General features: G+C 42.4%; 1 protein-coding gene across 7 annotated transcripts in view; it reads left to right on the top strand.

Moving 5' to 3' along the window:
• Positions 1-19852, top strand: part of unc13c (unc-13 homolog C (C. elegans)) — a 585292-nt gene that overhangs the window by 386067 nt on the left and 179373 nt on the right. For all 7 annotated transcript variants that reach the window (XM_078530361.1, XM_078530365.1, XM_078530363.1 and 4 more), the window contains 2 exons: positions 623-751; positions 18591-18724. In XM_078530361.1, the coding sequence (XP_078386487.1) occupies positions 623-751; positions 18591-18724 (263 nt within the window). The remainder of the gene's footprint in view (positions 1-622; positions 752-18590; positions 18725-19852) is intronic.

Genomic DNA, 19852 nt, shown 5'->3' with positions numbered 1-19852 from the left:
CTCAATCCTTCTCTTTTTCATTTAGCTTTGTTCCTGTATAACTGAAGAACATTCAATCGGTTGTGTTTCCATTTTTTTTTTCCCTTGGCAAATTTCTTTTATCCACTTCTGAAAATGCTGACTGTATGCTGGGGTACAGCTCTTGGATACTGGGTACTGTCTCGTACCTCACCCAAGTGATCATTATCCATGTTTGAGCCTGACGGATCAGAAGGTTATTCAGTAGCTAGCACTATTTCTGCACACCCCCCCCCCGCCCCCACCCAAACGCGCGCGCACACAACCACTCACTCACTTCCAGCAGTGATTAATGGTCAATGATCAGTGCTAGGAGCTCCAGTGAATTTTGTCCTCTCTAGCCCAGAAACTGGCCCAGCTGATCAGCTAACTCAGGAGTTACTGAGCCAAAATGGGAAGCAGTTTTTTAAAAAAATGATTCCTACTGCATTAATGATTAAGTTTGAAATAAAATTGGAACCTGAATTCTAAAAACCTGTGGCTTCACCACAACTGCTGACTTTATGTACATCTCATAATGTTCCTCAACTGGATAAAGAATTGTTCTTGCTCTTAATGCCTCAGATTGCAAAATTGTTGACTTGTTGAACATTTATGATTTCAGGTTCAAGAACTACAGAGCCCTCCAAGAGCAAGTTCTGTGGTGAAAGACTGTGTCAAAGCTTGCTTGGACTCAACCTACAAGTATATTTTTGACAACTGTCATGATCTGTATAACCAGTTGGTTGATCAGGTAATACATTTTTCTCAATACCTTGTATATACTGTATTTAAAGACTCCATGATTGCAGAGATAATTACCTGATGAGCTGCACATCGAAGAGATGTTTAAAAGGTAGGCAGTGTTTACAAGCTGAGCCCAATAGTCAAGATGGCAGTTATGTTAGACACATTTATGTACAGTAATTTAAAATATCTCAACTTCTAACTAGGACACTTTTTATCTTTATAACACTGCATTGAAGGTACTCATTGAATGAACATCTTAATATTATTCCACACTTTCAGTCAACAGAGAGGTTTATTGATTTCATTGAGGTTCATTTGACGCTGAGAGAGTGTTCCCACTGTTCGGGGAGCCTAAAACACGGGGGCACAGTCTCAGGATAAGGGGCTGATCATTTAGGACGGAGGTGAGAAATTACTTCACTCAAAGGGTTGTGAATCTTTGGAATCTCTGCCCCAAAGGGTTGTGGATGCGCCATTGTTGAATACATTTAAGGCTGGGATATTACAAATTTTTGGTGTCTCCGGGAGTCGAGGGATATGGGGAATGGACAGGAAAGTGGAGTTGAAGCCCATGATCAGCCAAGATTGTATTGAACATCAGAGCAGGCTTGAAGAGCCATACGGTCTCCTCCTGCTCCTGTTCCTCCTCCTTGTGTTCTTGTGTAAGTCAAATACTCATTATAATACACAAGCTAAATATAGATGGCCTCACTGTTTCAGAAAACCAGCACTGAGCTACTTTTCCTGTCTTATTGCCATGCTTATCAATGTGGTACAAGTTGAATGTTCACAAAGTTTGAAACGAAAGATCATGATAATGGGAGCAATCAGTGATAATTGGGACTGCCATGGCTTGAAGAAGTAAAACAAGCACCAAGAAATCCTCAAGCTAGCATAGCAATACAAAGTACTTCACAATTTTACGGTGCAGTTTGCCATTTTATTTTTCCTTTTATTAAGTATTTAGTTTGAATCCATTGTTATAAATACCTAGTTCATTGTTCATAGTACTATTTTAGAGGTAATCTTTAGTCCTGGGAAGATTAAAGTTTAACTGTAGAAGATGAGGTAAATGCAGCTAAAGCAACTTGAAGACTATTAGAATTAAAAAGGTTGGGACCATATTGCCTTAAGGGGTTAACAGAGGTAAGATCATAAAACAGCAGCTGAGCATACTTAGCTGGAGAATTGGAGATGAGGTGTCTACACTCTTTGCAAAGAATTGCAGCCCAGAGAGTTGTTTTGCTTTGGGAGTTAGAGCTACAATTAATTTAAAAGCATTCAGTGATCCCTGGAAGGCTCTTTACACAGCGATGGATGGAACTTAAGAAAGTTCCAGGGTTCAATTTATCTGTGTTTTTTCTTGTGGAGTAAGCGTTCTGTTCAGGGGAAAAGGCCACATTGAAAAGGTGCTGCTGTTAGTAGGCTTCAGACAGCAGAAGTGTTGCTGTTAGCTGGCTCTGTGTAGTTGGGGGCTTAAGAGAAGTTGCAGAAGCCATATGAAAGCTCCGTGCAGTTAGGGCTCAGAAGAAGTCCTGGGGAGCTGAAAAGATGGCAGAAATTCATTGGCTCCTTGCTGGCAAAGGTTAGGGCTCGGAAGAAGCCTTGGGAGTCATTTATAGCTTGGTGTAGCTGAGGAGATTGGAGCTTGGTGAAATCCAGGGGCAGTGTCAGCCTAGTGAAGCTAGCTGTCTATTAAAGAGCTGCAATAGTGCCAGTAATTAGAGGCTGGAATGTAGACTCCAAAATCCAGGGGAACGGAGTCTTGGGAGATGAAATTGAAACCCTGGGTGCAGTCATTGAGGCAGTCTGAGTTGGAGCGGCTTTGAGGGAATTGAAAGGCTTGATCTTCGAAAGTGAAAAGTTTGGAGTCCCTTGTGAGTTGCAATGAGATTGGTTGACTTAGTTTTTACTGACATCTGGGTGGGTTGCTGTGAAATCCATGGGATCCGTATTAGTCACATTTCCAATTTATTGTACTGTGTGTTGTGTTTGACCACAGTTTGCCTGTTAATTCATATGTACCTCATATTAACCCTGAATGTTAGAGTATAAGATAGAAATTGCAAATTGTTTTATCTTTTTGACCTTATATAGTAAAGTTTATTTCTGTTCTTCAAAACCCATGGAATCATGTGGCTTTATTCTCTTAGTAAGTGTCTTGAATCTCAAACTTTGTCTACTTTAAACAAAATGTTATTTGTCCCTAACTGGATTGTACGAAAACCCTGGGATTCTGGCCCAAGATCATAACACTGTTTCAAATCCTTATCCCTCCTCCAGTAAAACATGGCCTCTAGAAAGGCCTCTCTTTCTGGGTTGGACAGCTGTGACAGGGAACAGGTGCGCTTGGTCTACAAACCTTTCTCTGTTCCTAACTCTCAGACAGACATGGTTAGTTGGCAGCAGTACAAACAGATGGACAACAGAAGATACTAGCAACATGACGGCAAGGTGAACACAGGCTGGAACCATACAGCGGAATGAAAAATCTGGCTGTGAGCTATACAGCCAAACAATCAGAAGGTCGAATGAAAGGCTAGAGGTAGTGGATAATAGGCTGGATATGTGATGAACACGTACAAAAACTTGCATTGCACTGGGCAGACAGGCAAGAGGTACAGACAGGCAAGAGGTACAGACAGGCAAGAGGTACAGACAGGCAAGAGGTACAGACAGGCAAGAGGTACAGACAGGCAAGAGGTACAGACAGGCAAGAGGTACAGACAGGCAAGAGGTACAGACAGGCAAGAGGTACAGACAGGCAAGAGGTACAGACAGGCAAGAGGTACAGACAGGCAAGAGGTACAGACAGGCAAGAGGTACAGACAGGCAAGAGGTACAGACAGGCAAGAGGTACAGACAGGCAAGAGGTACAGACAGGCAAGAGGTACAGACAGGCAAGAGGTACAGACAGGCAAGAGGTACAGACAGGCAAGAGGTACAGACAGGCAAGAGGTACAGACAGGCAAGAGGTACAGACAGGCAAGAGGTACAGACAGGCAAGAGGTACAGACAGGCAAGAGGTACAGACAGGCAAGAGGTACAGACAGGCAAGAGGTACAGACAGGCAAGAGGTACAGACAGGCAAGAGGTACAGACAGGCAAGAGGTACAGACAGGCAAGAGGTACAGACAGGCAAGAGGTACAGACAGGCAAGAGGTACAGACAGGCAAGAGGTACAGACAGGCAAGAGGTACAGACAGGCAAGAGGTACAGACAGGCAAGAGGTACAGACAGGCAAGAGGTACAGACAGGCAAGAGGTACAGACAGGCAAGAGGTACAGACAGGCAAGAGGTACAGACAGGCAAGAGGTACAGACAGGCAAGAGGTACAGACAGGCAAGAGGTACAGACAGGCAAGAGGTACAGACAGGCAAGAGGTACAGACAGGCAAGAGGTACAGACAGGCAAGAGGTACAGACAGGCAAGAGGTACAGACAGGCAAGAGGTACAGACAGGCAAGAGGTACAGACAGGCAAGAGGTACAGACAGGCAAGAGGTACAGACAGGCAAGAGGTACAGACAGGCAAGAGGTACAGACAGGCAAGAGGTACAGACAGGCAAGAAGCAGTCAAATAGAATGGCAAGCAGTAGATGAAGTGAATATTAGAGTGGGCAGACAGTACCAGATGAAGATCAGTAGACCAAACCCCAATATATGGACTGTTAGTTTGAGTCTAGGGAAGAGGATCAGAGTGAAGCTATAAAGGTTATAGGTTGAGACTTGCAGAAAGTGAGTAGCTTCAATAACTGAACTCAGTGATGGCAAAAGATGGAAGTGTGGAAATGGAAATTAGGTAATGGATTAGCTCTATTTGGAGTAATTGGAGGAAGTGCAGTGGAGTGTTGTGTGATAGAAAAGTATCTCTGAAACTGGAAGGAAAAGGAAGAAGCTACAAAGCAATTGTGAGACCTGCCTTGTTATATGGTGCAGAAACTTGGGCAACATAAGGAAGAGAGGAACAATGTCTGGATACTAATGAGATGTGGATGCTGAGATGGATGTTGGAGTGATGAGAAAGGACAAGATCAGGAAGTGCATCAGGGGCTCAGTGAAGATTGTAGAGTCTTCAAAGAAAGTAACCGAGCAGAGATTGAAATGGTATGGTCATTTTTTGTGGGGAGAGAGAGAAGAAATGTGGTGAGACAAGTGATAGAGATAGGATTCCCAACAAGAAGAAGAGGAAAGCCTAAGACCAACTGGAAACTCTTTCGAGTTATCAACAGTCACAGATCGCAACTCGTTCGAGTACAATCACAGTTCTTGGTTTCCGGGAGTGGGACATGAACCCACAACCCTCTGATTCAAAGGCGAGGGTGCTATGAACTGAGCCACAGCCGACACCTCACAAGACCAACTGGAAAGGTGCAGTGGAGAGAGAGTTAGATGCAGCAGAATTGGAAGGTGAATGGATGACTGACTGGGGGGGATGGAAAAGGGATATCAACCAGAATTGTGGTGACCTCGAGTAAAGTGGGAGAAGCCGAAAGAAGATATTGGTAAGTTTATCCAGTTTCTTGCTAGTTATCACTTTTTTGTATCTTAACTCTGTTGCAAACCTGCATGAAACTTCTCACCTTGGCTAAGGTCCAAGGTGGTGACTAAAAGGAGGTTCTCAAAACTATATCTCAAGAAACTTGATTGATTTGTCACTTTATTGGTATACTTTACTAACTGCTCATTGTTGATTGGTTATATTTATACGTCTTTAGTATCTCATTGGAAAGTACATATACCGAGGAATGCTGTGAGACTCAGGCAGAGGTGAATGGTGGTGGGCTGGTGGGTCTCCAGGGAAGGGGTTTGTCAGCAAGGGGAGGGGCTCGGGGGTCTCTGGGGAAAGGGATTATCAGCAAGGGGAGGGGCTATCTTTCAGCAGGCTCCCCCCCACCCCCCCCGCCTGTGCCGAGTCCCTTGATCAGGCACTGTGTGTCTTTGAACAAGGGACCCCTCCCATCCCACCGGAAGCCTGCAAGCAATCCCAACAGGGCTTCCCACATACTGAGTCCCTTGTCTGTGGTGGCGGGATAAAGCCCTTAAATGGTCATTAATTTTCCACAAGGGCCTCAGTTGGTGGTGGGGCAGGGAAGGTCGTGCACAAGCCTTCCTGCCTTAGACTTAATTAAGGCAGAGGCGGGAAGGTGGTGGGGTCCCCACCCGCCTGACTAAATACTCCACTGTCACCAAACTCGCCATAGGGAAGGGCATTAATTTCCATCCACTTAGCAGAAATGTACATGTACACCCGTGAACAGAATGATGCCATATTGCTAGTTATACTTCCCCAGAGTGACATATCCTCCATTCACTCACGTTTCCTAGTTTAGGTCACATCAAATTGTTCAAAGTTCTTCCGGTGCGGTTGACACAGACAACCAAAGCTTGTAATATTGCTGCAGCCTCTTACATTTCCCCTAGCTCCATTTCATGTCGTCTGCCCTTTCTTGGATCCTCTCATCTGAGCAGGGCTGGGTGCAGGTTCGAGGACCCAGTTATACCCTGTGCTTCTGGACATGTGCCCCCCCCCTCCCCACCCTCGCTGAAAACCCCTTTCCCCGGAGACTCCTGAGCCCCTCCCCTTGCTGACAAACCCCTTCCCTGGAGACCCACCAGCCCCTCCCCTTGCTGATAGCCCCCTTCCACAGAGATCCACTGTTACCCCGCTTCCATTTTATTTGAATGCTTCTGCCCGTTTTTAGATCCTGAAGTAACAAAATTGCACCCCTATTATCAGGAACTGTCATTTGCTTTTTTTTCGGCTGCCATGTGTGCAAGTGCTGCAAAATAATTCAAATAGGAACATGGGGCAGGAGTAGACCCTTGAACCTGTTCAGCTACTCAATGAGATCATCACTGACCTGTGACCTCACTCCATATACCTGGGTTGCCCCAAATCCCTTCATGTCTTTGGTCAACAAAAATCTTAACAATCTCAGACTTAAAATTAAGAATTGATGTATCATCAATTGTCCTTGTGGGAGAGAGTTCCAAACTTTTGCCACCCTTTGTGTGTAGAAGTGTTTGTTAATTTCGCTCGTGATAGGTCTGACGCTAATCTTTGGATTATGTCCCCTGAGGGTGAGGGGGTGAAGGGGGAGTTTAAGAGGGTGAGGATTAGGAGAGCTTTACATTGATCTGAAGAACTGGGCTGATGTCTCTGGGGACGGAGGCGGTTCTTTTAACCTGGCCATTTGGGCGTTGGCTTACCTCTGCCTTGGGCTGCCTCGCCTTCCAAGACACACAATTTCCGCCTGTCAGCTCTACCAGGGCAGCGTGGAATCACAACGTCGGAAAAATTCCTGACTCCCACTTCCTGCCCCAATGATGAAAATCTGGCCCCACTCGTCACATCCAATTAGCCAATTAGAGTACTTGCCCATTGTCCCTACTCTGTGGGGCTGGATTTTGCATTTCTTGGTGAGGTGAGGAAGGCGGAATGGAAACTAAGTGGTCTGCTTGCTCCTGCCTTCCCTGCCTGCCCAATCGAGCATCAGATGGCCAATTAATGGCTGGAAGGGGGTCAATTACAGGAGCAAAGGGGGTCCCACACCCACTTGGCACTGTAGGCAGGGATGTCATGGGGCAGAGGGGTAATTCCCCACACAGTCATTCATGGCTGGAATTGTATTGAGAGCCTCTGCTCTCTGAATCAGGTGTTTATTTTTTATCGAAGGCACACAAAAAAGGTGTTTAAAAAAAAAAATGACTTTTTAAAAAAATATATACAGAAGCTGCCCCCTTCCCCCTCAGCAAGTTTTGCTGGTACATTCAACCATGATCTCAGTGACAGGCCTTTTCCTCCAGCCTTTTGCCACCTCATCATAGCTGCTGTAAAATACTCCCAAACCTTCTCATGTCTAGCACCTGAAAAACGCAGCAGGGAACGAAAAACCGCAGGTGACTGGGTCATTACAAGCTCAGCAGCTTTTTTAAAATTCCTTTTTATGGGATGCGGGCGTCGATGAATAAGCTGGCATTTATTGTTTGTTAATTGGTCATTTCAAAATGGAAGGCGGGGCTGCTGAATTCCCCACCGTCCTTAAGCTGGGACATGAGCATGATGATGTCATATTGCCGACCCGATGATGTCATATTGCCGACCCGATGATGTCATATTGCCGACCCGACGACATCATCGCCTATTTTTTTTTTGTCAGCGTGTCTGTTTTGTGAATGTAAACTCCGCTCCCATGTCTGATTCCCCCCTCGGCCAATTTCCTCACGCAATCACTAATTTTCTTTAAATTCCATGAGCTTTAGCCAACAGCCTCTTATGAGGGACTTTATCAAAGGCCTTGGGGAACTGAAAATAAATTACACCAATGGAAATTCCCTGATCACTATTTAAGTCACCCAACTCAACCAGGCATACCCTACCTTGACAAAACCACACGGACTGTCTCTGATCAGCTGAACGTTTTCAAGGTATTCTGCCACCCTGTCCTTAATTCTCAACTCTAGTAATCTTACAACAACAGATACTAGACTAACTGCTCTTTAATTCCTTGGTTTCCCTTTTATCACCTTCCTTAAATAGCAGAATGATATGCAATTTTTTGATCTAAATGAGTGGCTGCCGAATAACTAATATAAAGCAGTAATGTTATAAATCGTGAAACAAAGGATAGCTGTATGGATTCAGTCGGCAATCTTGGGAAAATAAGTAGCGCTGATCGTCAAAATATTTATAAGGTGGAGCCTTGAATGAGGAAATGGTAGAATAAATAGCTATCATAGGTCAATTGCTGAAAAATTGCCATCAAAACATAGGAACAGACAAAGCCACCTTGTATAAGTAAAAGCTCTCAAGAATCATAACATTGCAAAGTTGTGCTTTGGATGAATGAGGTATTAGCTGCATATAGCTTCTTGGTATGTGGGTTTCTAGTAACTGCTAGATTTTTTTTTTGATGCAAGATCATTATTGTTTGCCACTATAAGCAGGTACAATTCATAGTAAAGTTCAAAATAAAATGGAAGCTGATTTGTTGTGCTAGTTTATTTTGGCACAATTAACCTAATATTGGCATAACTAGCACTAAAGATCAGAATTTTAAGCGCAAATTGTTTTCATCATGACTGAAGTTTCTGTGATCCTTTCAGTCCATTGTAAACCCTTGCGTTATAAGCAGCCTCACTCACAAAGCTGACCCCGTCTCCAGGGTGAATTAATCACCACTGGGAGTTGCCACTAATTGCATTACTTTGCGGCCCTGTAAAGAGGCTTCAAAAAATATTTTTTATTCGTCTGCAAGATATGGGCAGTGCTGGCAATGCCAGTATTTATTGCTAATCCCTAATTGCCCTTGAGAAAGTAGTGGTGAGGTGCTGCCTTGAACACTGCAGTTCATCTGGTGTAGATACAACCACAGTGCTGTTACGGAGGGAATTCCAGGATTTTGACCCAGCAACAGCAAAGAATTGCAACATGAAGCTGGAATTGCTGGACATGGACATTAATAGGTGTGCTTTAAAAGGTTTTGAATTTTTTTTTAAAAGTTTGCAAGGGCACTGACTGAACCCCAAGCTAACAAAAAAAAATAGTTTTTCATGTTTGTTAAAAGTCATTTTCAGTAACTTAACATTGAGACATTCCCATAGATTGATGTTGTGATTTAAAATACATATTTTTGTGATACATCCATTTTGAACTGTATTAATTAAACTTTATCAAGTTACCACTCTTAAATATATTAGGCAATATTTTTGAAGCAAACATTTTTTCAAATTGTGGTTTAAAATACTGTCCAATTGGTTCAGGGCATTCGGTGAAATTCAAATGTGTTTGAGCTGAAATATTGGGAGAAAAGACATACATTTTATAAAACAAGTGCAATTTATGCCAGAAGCGGAAACTCTACCTCAACGTCTGTATAATTTCCAACGTTAGATGTGATTCTGCAATCGGACAGCACTTGCTAAACAAGCCTGATTGTGCTAACAATTACACTGTACAATTTAAGATTGTCAGATGAGCTCACAGTATGGCTCACTTAGCTGTGCTAGAAGCTATATATATATATATTCACACACAGGGCTCTGTCCTTTGCAAACAGGAAGAGCATGTCCATGCATTGCACATTTTTCAACTAGACTAAAGCTTGGGGGACAGCCTTCACTGGTTCATTCCCTAGGGCAATGACTTGACCAATCAGAGCTGCCCTGCCTGGTTTGAATTTAAACAAAAGCTTGGCAGTTAACTGTTCCGTGATGCATTTTCCATGCATGTCTCTACCAGAGTTCTCTTGCCAACCAAATCAGCACCATCTTCGCATGCAGTATAAATTGTTGTTTAGATTGTTTAGATTTAGATACATAGATATGAATTAGGAGCAGGAGTAGACCACTCAGCCCTTTGAGTCTGCTCCGCCATTCATGGATGATCTGATTGTAATCGCAACTCCACATTCTTGCCTAGCCCTGATAACCTTTCACCCCTTTGCTTATCAAGAATCCAACTACCTCTGCCTTAAAAATATTCAAAGACTCTGCTTTTACTGCCTTTTGAGGAAGAGTTCTAAAGACACTCAGCCTCTATGAGAAAAAAATTCTCCTCTCCTAAATGGGCATTCCCTTATTTTTAAACAGTGGCCCCTAGTACTAGATTCTCCCACAAGAAGAAATATCCTCTCCACATCGACCCCGTCAAGACCCCTCAGGATCTTGTATGTTTCAGACAAGTCACCTCTTACTCTTCTAAATTCCAGCGGATACAAGCTTAACCTGTCTAATCTTTCCTCATAAGACAACCTGCCCAATCCAGGTATTAGTTTAGTAAATCTTCTCTGAACTGCTTCCAATGCATTTATATCCTTCCTTAGATAAGGAGACCAATACTGTACACAGTACTGCAGATGTGGTCTCACCAATGCCCTGTATATGAAGCATAACCTACCTAATTTTGTATTCAATTCCACTTGCAATAAATGATAACATTGTATTACAATTTCACATTTTCCCACGTTACACTCCTTTTGCCAGGTCTTTGCCCAACAACTTAAACCTATCTATATCCCTTTGTAGCCGCCTTATGTCCTCATCACAACTTACTTTCCTACCTATCTTTGTGTCATAGCAAATTTAGTAACCATACCTCCGGTCCCTTCATTCAAGTCATTTATATAAATTATAAAAAGTTGAGGCCCCAGCACTGATCCCTGTAGCACACCGCTCATCACATCCTGCCAACTAGATTCTTGCAAATCTGCCCTGATGAATGCAAGACGAAAAACTTCAATAGCATGTTTCTCTTTCTCAGCAATACTCAAGTTCTGCACTATCTAGCCAACTGTCTTTATAATTTGTCAAACTCTACTTTGGTCTGCAGCCAATTATGTGATTTTAAATATCAGGGTAAATTGAAGTTTATTAATTTGCCATACATTTGTTTATTTATCATATTTTTGCAGATGTGACAATAAATTGGAGCTATTTTTGTGACACATTCATGCAAAGAATAAGTAACACCAAGTGGGTAGATTCCATTTCTCTGCAGTAGGTGTATCAAGTGATAATCCACCTTCACATCCCAGGAGACAATGTTTACTCCGACTGATGCCAGAACGATGTTGCTGCAGTAGTCTTAAAATTGATTCAGTCTAAGACCCTCCTGAGGACCTGAGATCACATCCAGATGGACTGTTGTTGAGATAAAAATTGAAGATGTGGATCAAATTGTAAATCCAGCTGAGAACTGTCAAGACTGCTTTTTAAAAAAAAAAAGTGTTTCCTGCCTTCATGTAACTAGCCGAGATCAGAAAAATAATTGTAATGCCTGTTTAAGATGACACTACTTTCCTAAATGTTGGGAGGATGGAGGCAGGCCAAAGACAAGAAAAACCTGAAATAGATGTGTTGAGTATTTAATTTACAAATCTCAGACACCATCATAAAACATGCTGAGCTGTAATGAGCTTCAAACTATCCTCGTGTGTATTTTATGGCAATGGAGATCAGACTGTTCTCAATTCCTATTCAAAATTATGCCAGAATACAAGTTTTTCTAGGTAGTTAGTGCTGGGGATCTGATGCCAATGAGGTCAAATGCACTTTCCAGTGTTTTGACATTTTTCTAATTCTTTCTCATTGCTTTTTTAAATTCTTTCATGGGACATGGGCATAACTGACTAGGCCAGCCTTTTTATTGCCCATCCTTAATTGTCTATGAGAAGGTGATGGTGAGCTGCCGCCTTGAACCACGATGGTCAGTGCGGGATAGGTACACCCACAGCGCTGTTAGGGAGGGAGTTCCAGGATTTTGACCCAGCGACAGCGAAGGAACGGCAATATAGTTCCAAGTCAGGATGCTGTGTGGCTTGGAGGGGAACCTGCAGGTGGTGGTGGTGGTGTTCCCATGCATCTGCTGCCTATGTTCTTCTAGGTGGTAGAGGCTGCGGATTTGGAAGGTGCTGTCAAAGGAGCCTTGATGAGTTGCTGCAGTGCATCTTGTAGATGGTACACCCTGCTGCTACTGTGCGTCGGTGGTTGAGGAGGTGGATGTTGAAGCTGGTGGATGGGTTGCAAATCAAGCGGGGCTGCTTTGTCCTGGATGGTGTCCAGTTTATTGAGCGTTGTTGGAGCGGCACTCATCCAGGCAAGTGGAGAGTATCCCATCACACTCTTGACTTGTGCCTTGTAGATGTTGGACAGGTTTTGGGGAGTCAAGAGGTGAGTTACTTGCTGCAGAATCCCCAGCCTCTGACCTGCTTGTGTAGCCACATCTTTATATAGTTATCCCAGTTTAGTTTCTGGTCAGTGGTAACCCCCAGGATGATGTTAGTGCGGGATTCAGCGATGGTAATGTCATTGAATGTCATGGGAAGATGGTTGGATTCTCTCTTATTGGAGATGGGCATTGTCCGGCACTTAGGTGGCGTGAATGTTACATGCCACTTATCAGCCCAAGCTGGAATGTTGTGCAGGTCTTGCTGCATTTGGGCAAGGACTGCTTTTGTATCTGAGGAATCTTGAATGATGCTGAGCATTGTGTAATTATCAGCAAATGCCCCCACTCCTGACTTATGATGGCAGGAAGGTAATGTATGAAGTAGCTGAAGATGGTTGGACTTAGATCTTCAGTACGCTTAAAGGTATGCTCAGTGCAGCAATAATACCTTGGGTGTCCATCTATAAACAAAGCCTTACAAAATTCATCCAGAAGTGTGGGCAGAATTTTTGAAGACTCTCACAGCCGTGCACAAGGGATGACTTATTGAACAATTGTGGAGTATTGCCCGAGACCTTGTGATAAGCCTCCCAGCAGTGGCCCACAGCACCAGAAAATTCTGCCCATATCTGTTTAAAAACTACTGAGTGTGGGTAGTTTTCACTTCAGAAATTGGGAGAGGTGTACGACAGATCAATATTGTCTGTTTTGTATAATCACCAAACGTTAAAATTAAAGTTCTGGTCACCTCACGATCGAAAATATGTAATTACACTAGAGAGGGGGTGGGGGTGGTGCAGAGGAGAATTACGAGGATGTTGCGTGGACTGGAGAATTTTTGTTGTGAGGAAAGATTGGATAGGCTCTTTGGAATAGAGGAGGCTGATGGGAGGCCTAATTGAAATGCATTAAATTATGAGGGGCTCTAGCTAAAGTGGATAGAAATGTATTCCCCTTGGTTGAGGGATCCATAACCAGTGGGCATAGATTTAGGGTAGATTTAGGATGTAGAGTGGAATTGGGCAATCTTTCCACAGAGGGGTGTGGTGCAGGTCTGGAACTTGCTGCCTGAAATGTCAGCTGAGGCAGAAACTGTTGTTATATTTAAAAGGTACTTGAATATGCACCTGAAGAGCCATGGCCTGCAAGTCTATGGGCCTAGAGCTGGAAAATGGGATTGAGCTGGATGGCTATTTATTGGCCAGTGTGGATGTGATGGGCAGAATGGGCTCCTTGTTGTAAACTTCAATAATCCTAAGACTACCCACAGTTATTTCAAAATTCCTTTCTACCATAACTACCTTTGCAGTTGCCCACAGTGCAAGAAAGCATCCAGATAAGCTGCAGCCTTTTTAATTATCAATATATGGGATTCTTTAAGCTTAAAAATAAATCTAATCATATTTTTGATTCTACCAATAAAATATTGCAACAATTAACTAAAGGTTGAAATGTTACCATAGAAATTTAAATATATATTCCACTTTTGGCGCAACAGTTTAAAAAATACTCATTGGCATTGCATAATTCTTATTCAAATCACGTGTTCTCTTTATCCCTGATATAATTCGGACAATACTATTAAGATGCTTTTAATGCTGGAACTAAATATTAATTTTATGTTGGACCGTGTTTCAGTGCATTTCAGTTGAACTTGAGCCTGTCAGTCATTCAGAGTTTTTGGGCAGCCTGTATCCATGTCATCTGTCAAACATGAAGCACATGCCCTGTACTTACACGATCAGAATCTTTCTGTATGATTTGTCTGCAATATTACACATGCAGTAATCCCAGACCTCGCATACCCAAACCATTGCTATAGAAACTCATTTGGTTCAAGCAATTGCATGAGGAAATGTCAATTGCACATGAAGGTGATGGATGGCACAGCTCGACTCCTGTGTGACTTGATGTGAGTAATTTTTCCCAAATGTATATTTATCATAACAAATTAATTACATTTCAGCACTCTGAAACTTTCCCTCATGAATAGTTAATATTCAGGTTATAGTTCGAGAAATTTCATGTCAATTTATGCAAGTTATGTTTACGTTGCATTCAGAGCTGGTACATAATGGGTGCTTTGTTTTAGCAGCTGACAACATTTTAAAAAGCACCAGAACTAATGACACACTTAACACCATTTGAGAAAACAAAATTTGTCAAAATATGTACTGCATTTTTAATCATATTATTTATTTTTAGTTCCCCCAGAATGTTAGCAGCCAGCGTGTGTATAGCTGCAGTAAAATATGTAAGTGTTGATTTGAAAACGAGTCATGTTTTTAATGGGACTCGTTTTCTTTTGAGGGGCAATTTCTTTCAGAGGTGGGTTCTTCAGGTAGAATTTTTAGGCCCTGATGGGGACGAGTGCAGAGATGGGTGTGTGTGAAAATTCCAGCCGCTGACTCACGTCCCAGTTTGCTGGTACCATCCCAGCCTTGGGTCATTTTCCAGGAGATGGGCCGTGGCAGGGTTGTGCACCCCGCCCCGCGCCCCCCCCCCCCCCTCAAACATGTGGTGCAGAGCCGATTAAGGGTTTGTAAAGGTATATTAAGCTCTATTGTGAGACCCTGACTGGAACTTTCCAGGCTCCGGGCCCACCAAGACATCAGGGACTAGGCCAGATGCCTGGAGGCAACTGACGGTGGGTGCAGCACTCCAGGCAAGCTTTGAGGCCCTGTCCAGTTGCCTGGCCACAAGTTGCCCTGTTGAGGGGTTCCCCCTCCACAATGGTGACCTGGCTGCTGAGTCTATATTTTATTTAAAACTTAAAAGGTTGGCCTGCTATTGGCCTTCCAGCTTTGAAGCAATGCTAACGCAAACTGGAGAGGCAACAGATTAATTAATGACCACCAAAAACTGGGGATAATGAAACTCTGTGTGCTGAGGGCTGTGGCTGTCAGGTTCTGTCTCTGGTGGTGCCAGCCCTATGTTCATATTGGCAATAGATGTCCTTATAGCAAATGGCACTGTTCTGCATTTGGTTTTCTACTGGCCTTGGACCCTGTGAAAACACTTCCTCAGCCATTACTAGGTAGGTGCAACAAAACCAGCAAATATGCGTAAAACACTGGTTCGGCCTTAACTGGTGTGTTGTGTCCAGTTCTAGTTGCCACACTTTCAGAAAGATGCGAAGGCATGAGAGAGAGTGCAGAAAAAAATCACGAGAATGGTTTCAGGAGAAGTCGGGACTGTTATCCTTGGAGAAGAGAAGGTTTGATAGAGGCACTCAAAATCAGGAGGGGTCTGGACAGAGTAGATAGGGCAAAACTGTTCTCACTTGTGGAAGGATCGAGAACAAGAGGGCACAAATTTAAGGTAAATGCCAAAAAAAACAATGGGGAGACATGAAGAGAAGCGGTTTCATGCAGCAAGCTTTAAGATCTGGAATCTGCTGCCTGACATTGTGGTGGAGGCAGGTTCATTCGAGGCACTCAAGGGAATTGGATTATTATCTGAAAAGGAAGAATGGTGGAGAGTTATAGGGAGAACGAAAGAGAATGACGCTAGATGCATTGCTCATTCAGAGAGCCAGCACGGACATGACAGACCAAATGGCCATCATTGATGCTGTAACAGCTCTGTGATTCTGTGAAATGTGGTTGATAGAACTTTGGCCGGTTCTGTCAATCAGGCTTTGTTTCCTGATGATCACTTCTCTTGTACAGTGCACGTCAGACATGTCACATTGTACGTACGGTGTTTCCGAAGAGTTATCCCACATAACGGTTAACTGAATCTTCATGTTTGTGTGTGCCATTGGGCCCTCTGTCACTAACTACCTTGAGAGTTGGAGCCTCCACCTTTACTAATTAGTTGCCTCATTGAGACGTAATCATGTCTGGTTTCAGATGGAGGTGTACGAGTACTAGTGACTCGATGCAAATTCTTGCCATGCAGCCGGATCTGCCTGGCAACCCTTTATTACATCATCCCAGCACCTCAGATAGAGGAATTCCCATTGGGAAACCCATGATTGCAGTTATAGATGGTGAAGGCAATGAAAATTAAATAATTGGCACAAAGACTTGGGAGACCCTAAGTTCCTGGTTAAAAATAACATTTAGAAACAAAATAGAAAAGCAGCCCAGGTGATCTCAAACCAGCTGTAAGAAATTATCTAATCCTGCATCCTTGAACTGCTCAGCACTCAGCAAGCCTGGATTTCATTTATAATAAGTATTCATTCGTTGTGGCATATAAGTGTGAAAAAAAGGACAAAAAGAAATGGTAGATGTCTAAATGCTACTCTACACTAATATGTTATTTACATATTTTAATTAAACTCTCCTGGGTTTTGAACAAGAACTTCCTGTACCTCCCTCCCTCCCTCCCCGCACCCCGCCCGCACAAAATGTCTGTCATGCATAAGGGATGCGGACGTGTCATTCTGCATTTCTGCTAAATTTTTGTCTCTGGGCTAGAGCCCACGGGCCATTACAGGGCTCAGCATCCCTTGTACGTTGACTCTTTTGTGATAACTCAAATATAAAATGTTTCAATAAAAATTAAGTTGAAGAATTGCAGTGCAACCGAAATGCAAAATAAAAGGATTGTAGTCACAAAGGTCCACCTTACAGTTACAAAAAATGACAATTGTCTTTACAAAGATTAGTGAAATGATGAGGACAGCTAGCAGAAGGAAGGTAGTGGTAACTTTAATATGTAATTGTTTATAGCTGCCTCGACAGCTGGTGGCAGTTCTTTTCACTTAGCAAATTCCACAAGAAGTGTTGATGTATGCCAGTGTCACAGGATTTTAATAGTTTGGACTTGCAAACATTCGCTTCTGGTTGCAGGGCTGCAGGTTCAAATTCCCAGGCTGTTTGATGCTCAGCTCTGATTCCCTTCATGGTGATGAGTTTCATCATTGAACAGCTATTAGGTAGAAGTATAGCAGAATATTCCACCATGGGAAGGGAAAAGCTGACACTTCTGTGCTGTGCTACAGGCACTACTCTTTGCCATGGATCAATCAAGTTATATGTGAGGGGACTGCTTGACCCTCCGACAGGAGAAGATTCAGCATCTAAGCTTCAATATTTTGTAAAATACGCCACTAATGGAGGATTTTTCACTTTGTTTTACGGCAGATTTTTACATTGCACAAAAGTTTAACAATGCAGTTATTCTAATATGCGCCATATTTTTGCGTGTTCACTTGATGCTAGAACAAAGACGTCAAAAATGAGCCATAGAACAGGAGAGTCAAGTGGCAAAAAACGTTTTAAAATAATTTTGGACTCTTTAACCATTCCAAAACAAAACAAGAGGTACTGAGTTTATCTAGTGTTCAACACTGAATACAGATTTTGCTCAGGTTCTGTCCTCTTTTCCCCCTTGTAGGGCGTTTTTTCCCTGAGGCACTAGCAGCCATTTAAGTGTTGCTGGTACTGGGAATCCAGCCCCCATGAATTTGTAGTTCTCCCAGCAAGTTTTGATCAATGCATTCAGAGCAAAATTTATAATGAGCTAACCTTGTATAATGGGACATGGTATATTGGTTAACAGCATAGTTGTAATGTTACTGGATCAGTTAGTAATCTAGAGGCCTGGAATAATGCTCTGGAGACATGAGTTCAAATCTGGAGGGACTTAAACTCAATTAACTATTAAATCTGGAATGAAAAACTGGCCTCCATAATGGTGACCGCGAAACTACAGGTTTGTCGTAAAAATCCATTTGGTTCACTAACGTCCTTTAGGGAAGGAAATCTGGCAGCCCTTATCTGGTCTGGCCTACATGGGATTCCAGATTCACAGCAATATGGTTGCCCCTTAACTGCCCTCTGAAATGGCCTAGCAAGCCACTCAATCGTAGACGGTTCATCAGCAGCTAGCTGCTCGAGCAGTCAGGGACAGGCAATAAATGCTGGCTTTGCCAGAGACGCTCACATCCCAAGAACAGATTTTTTAAAATAAGACTTGGACACGTTACGGATCCCCAAGGTGCTGTGGGTGAGATTACATTATTGGTCCTACTGAGTGTTTTTAACCAATTATTTCACCTTTTCACCTATTTGCTATCTTATCTCAAATGTTCCATACTGTGTGGTTTTGAGCTGCTTAACGCATTGAAGATGGTGTGAATGTTGGCTATCTAGTTTATTTTCTCCAATTCAGTATTGCATGTTGCTTTTGAACTAATGAGGAATTTTTTTAACTTGACAGAGTAAAAAACAAGAGATTCCTCGTGAAGACCAAGGACCCACCATCAAAAACTTAGATTTCTGGCCTAAACTCATTACTTTGATGGTTTCATGTGTAGATGAGGATAAGACAGCCTATACTCCTGTCCTAAACCAGTAAGTAAAGTGATAGTTTGTTACACTTCAGATATATGTTTCTGTGCTAAATAGGAAACAAATTTTGAAGTGATATTAAGCCTCAGTTGTTGTTGCCAATAAAGCGTCATAATGAGATTATCTTCAAGGCTAAAGCTTACAAATAATTTCACAGTGGTACAGTTTTATTTCTTTTATTTAGCATTTACATTATCCTGCAACTTAGTAAAATGATGTGATAAAATTAATAACTGTGTTAGAGGGAATGGTTGCTGAGTGAAAGTATTTGGATTCCATTTGGTAGCTTTTTTGGAATCAAGATTTTATTATGGGGAAATTTTATTAAATTTGCGATTTTTTTGTTACTGGTTTTCCCTGTAAAGATCAAACAGAGAAATCATTCCACCTCCCCAGCCCAATGAGGGAAATCGTGGGCGGAAACACGTGTTCCATCACTTCTAATTTCAAGGATTCTTCAAACCGGTCACACTGTTTGTGAATCTAACCCTTGACAAAAGTTAATGAAGAAAGCAGGATGTTGTTAAATATGCAGGAATAGGAAAGCTGATTGAAGCAATTAGTATTGTGGCAGAATCAACTCTCAGTCTTCAATCCCCTTTTCTAAAATGGAGTTTGCACTATTAGGAACTACAGTCACAAATAAATCGTAGTTCATTAATGAGCGATTTCTGGCCAGCAAGACGCAAATTTACTCAGGCAAGTTAATGTGAGTTCATGGTCACAGCTCAGTGCAGTTGCCATTGAAATTACCACTGCTCTATGTAAATTTCCTATTTAAAGTATAGAATCAGGTTTTAAGATGATTTTGCCTCAAAAGCTTAATCTACCTTGTCTTGACAAATTTTTCTCATCAGGATACCTGTGTCACAGGTTGCCAGTTATACAGTACACAAACCTTTCACCAGCAAAAATGTTACCAAGTGCAGTAAAGTGTTGTACCTTGAAGTGCTAAAGATATTTGTCATATTTGTTGAATGTGGTGCATAGCCCACAATTGTAAATCTTTGATGCTTTTTAATAAAGAGCTGTATACAGTTTATGATTTCATAACAAAGTACATTATGCTTTTACTAGTTGCAAATGGCTCCAAGTGTAAACAAGCAGATTACTGAGTGGCCTCAGAAAAAT

The sequence above is a fragment of the Cetorhinus maximus genome, chromosome 26 (assembly GCF_964194155.1).
Source record: "Cetorhinus maximus chromosome 26, sCetMax3.hap1.1, whole genome shotgun sequence".
Lineage (NCBI taxonomy): Eukaryota > Metazoa > Chordata > Chondrichthyes > Lamniformes > Cetorhinidae > Cetorhinus > Cetorhinus maximus.
The sequence above is the reverse complement of the archived record's forward strand: the minus strand, read 5'-3'. Positions and strand labels throughout refer to the sequence as shown.